Below are 3,193 nucleotides of genomic sequence, written 5' to 3'. Positions count from 1 at the left end.
TTAGAATTTTGAATTAAAACCTAAGTCTGTGGAAGGTCTAAGGGTCTTACAATGACAGTAAGACAAACGTGTGTGTGTGTGTGTGTGTGAGTGTGTGGAACCAGAGAGAAAAAAGGAGGGAACCACGTGCATGACGTGGCGCAACACCTACGAAGAAATTCCTTGCACGCGCACGCACGCACCTCTTTGATAATGATTTTGCCGTTCTGGTGAATGGTGCTGTTGTTCACCATGCTCACGATGGCCACGCCCAAATTGCACCGAATCCCGAAAGAGATGCAAAAGCCCAGGCCGCTCATGATGGCGATGATGTAGCGGCGCGGAAGGCCGAAACACGTGCAGTCACATAAGGGCGCCTTCCTCTCGGTGCTCTGCGTCGGTCGGCCATCTTCCGTTAATTCAATGTTTTCCCCAGTTTTCTGTCTTCTCTCTAAAACCCTAAACCGACAAAAAAAATAACCCATTATCGAATGAACTTGATAAAACCCAGGAAATCTTATTGCAGGTGCAGAGGTGACAATAACTAAATGGCAATTATCCAGTGCCTGGGCGAGTCAGGGATAAATAATAAAGATTTATTAATAAAAGTATTATTAAACTTTTATGAGCACATAAGTTCTTTTAAACGAATTTTATTTCAAAATGGTACCATGGCTAAGATTTTAGCGTCCACTGCCATTTACCCCACTTGATCATGTGTGTTAAAATATCTTTTATTAAAAAATATATTTAATAAAAAAATCAAATAAAAAAAATCTAAATCAAGGAACGCAGAGAATTCAGAATTCAGACGAGCGCCAGAGGCCTGTACCGCAATGCAGCATTTCCTTCACCTTCGCCCTTATTTGCATTCACACACGCTTCACGTTTCCAAGTTTCAGCATTATATAAAAACAAAAATAAAAATAAGAAACATTACAATATTTTATTCTCAGCGTAATTATTATCAAATGTATTTCAATGCACTGATTTTTTTTATTTTATTTATTTTTTTACATTTTTAAAAGAACATCTGCAGGCATATTAGTCACTGAAATAAAGAAAATCTTAATGTAAACCAATTGCAAACCGAATATGTTTTGAACAACACCAAGCTGTTTTTATTTTCATTATATATGTTTTACATTTAACTCCACATTCAATACATTATTTAAAGCAAAGCAAATCTGGATATCATATGCTCGACGTTTAGTTCAAGGTCCAAGTATAATGTGAAGTGTTAAATAATGGAATTCGATAGCTGCTTAAAATGGACAACTATTCAAAATAAAATCAAAACAACGCATTTTTTCATTATTCAATCGAAAATGATCTTTATAAATGAATTCTGTTGGAGGTTGACAATGGCTGTAATTGTCCAATGTAAACGAATTCATTTGCAAAGATACAAAATGTACAATTGTTTTAAATTCTTTTGCATATGTACATACATTGAAAGAGACCCCCTTTGGTTTATATGACTTATTTAAAGACCTCTGAATGGTCTCTGAAAAGGTGACACCCAGGGGAATTCTCCCGCCAACGATTACAATTCAATCAGCTTCTCTCTCACCCAAATTAACTTATAAATCTGCACATGCATGCTTAACTTTTCACTCTGAATTTGCACATTTACTGTTACACACTCTGCGTGACTGTGGTGCAAATGTCGTGACAGGATCCTCCATTATTTCTTATAGAAGTATTCACCATTGTTATAACAAGGAAGATGCTTGTTCATGCAAATCATATGCATTGACAAAAATATGCATTTTCGTGATCAGAACAATTATTTGCGCTTACTTGTACACACGACCCAGCGTCTTCCCTGCAATCTGCTTGAAAGCCTCTTTGCTGGGGGCAAACCCGGGCTCCTTCGGAGTATCCATGTCCAAATATGATAATCCCTCGTTTTCTTTTCGTTTGTGTTAAAGTACCATGTCACGGACGAGCTGGTCGGACATACCGGACAGACACCCAGCAGATCTGTGATGAAGTCGGACGGACAGCTAAAGAGACACGACGTCGGTCCTCAGACACGAAAAGGAAGAAAAAGAAAAGAAGAACACCTATATGGGACAGGTAAAATCAGAGGTGTAGTGGCTCTCTTGGCTCGGAGTGATAAGCTCGCTCTTTTTACGCACTGAGAGCGTTTTCACTGCCATCTCGGTGCAAGCCAATGCATTTGATGCTCACGTCAAACCTGACAAATGGTTTTGAAAAGATGGGAGTAAAAAAAAGTTTGGTGGAAAAAAAAAATCTAACCAGCCTACACAAACAACAAACAAAATAAGCGATTAAATAAAGCAATGGAAAGGAAGTTTCCGGTTTGTCTTATCTGCTTTCAGCACCAAGGTCAGCGATACGGCGCGTGCTGCCCGTCGCTTGTGCACACGAGAGCGCGTTACGAGCTAGACAGCTCCCCCCTCCCAACAACCACCACCACCACCACCTCCAACCACCACCCCTCCTTCCCAATACACGCCAATCTGCCCACTTTGACTGGGAGGGGTTAGACATCATGAGGATTATTCGCAATTTCTTCAGTTTTTAACATTCCCGGCTGTTGTGTGTGTGTGTGTGTGTGTGTGTTTTAGGGGAACTGCATTACTGCGACAAAATCCTGTTTTAAAACTACACATTTGTGCTTTCAATCTGGCTGGTTGTTTATTATAAGAAAGGCCAGGCAAGCCTCCTGGGGGCGGTGCTATGGAAACCGGATGAGGAGTGTTTCCCCCTCCGAGATCTCGCTTCTGCGGCTGCAAAAAATGTTATTAATAATTCAAGCACAGTTCACCAAAGCGTCTCCTTGTCCCTTTTCGTCTGCAACGAAAACAAATGTGTTGCATGTGCATCTGTAATGCAAAGGGTCAAAAATATTAATGAAGCCATGAATCACATCTTTTTTTTTTCCTTTTTTTTTTTAAAGCAGCCTTTAAAATAAATCGTATACAAATGCAGGGCATAGTACTCGATCTAAAACCATACTGCAGAAAAATATAATTACAGAGTTATAGCAAGGAAAGACACAAACAGCAAACAGGTAGTTGGACTAGTTGTAGATGAGCGTGTGGCGCCATCTGGTGGATATTCTACGCGCAAGCGCACAAAGGTAAACATCACCGGGTTCCCTGACCGAACACCCTGATCATCTGCACCCACTGAACTTGTACTTTTTTTTTGGCATTTCAATTAAAATTCAAATGGAGCCTAA

General features: G+C 40.0%; 1 protein-coding gene across 1 annotated transcript in view; it reads right to left on the bottom strand.

The window, feature by feature from the left end:
- The window catches only part of slc17a6b (solute carrier family 17 member 6b), a 14,569-nt gene extending 12,159 nt beyond the window's left edge, over nt 1-2,410 (bottom strand). Inside the window, exons 1-2 of the mRNA XM_046841061.1 lie at nt 1,783-2,410; nt 183-438 (exon numbers count right to left, since the gene is read on the bottom strand). Of these exons, the coding sequence (XP_046697017.1) occupies nt 183-438; nt 1,783-1,868 (342 nt within the window). The 5' untranslated portion in view covers nt 1,869-2,410. The remainder of the gene's footprint in view (nt 1-182; nt 439-1,782) is intronic.
- Between the last annotated feature and the right edge of the window lie 783 nt (nt 2,411-3,193).

This window comes from Silurus meridionalis, chromosome 26 (genome assembly GCF_014805685.1).
Source record: "Silurus meridionalis isolate SWU-2019-XX chromosome 26, ASM1480568v1, whole genome shotgun sequence".
In the NCBI taxonomy this organism is placed as follows: Eukaryota; Metazoa; Chordata; class Actinopteri; order Siluriformes; family Siluridae; genus Silurus; species Silurus meridionalis.
This window is presented reverse-complemented; position numbering and strand designations above follow the sequence as displayed.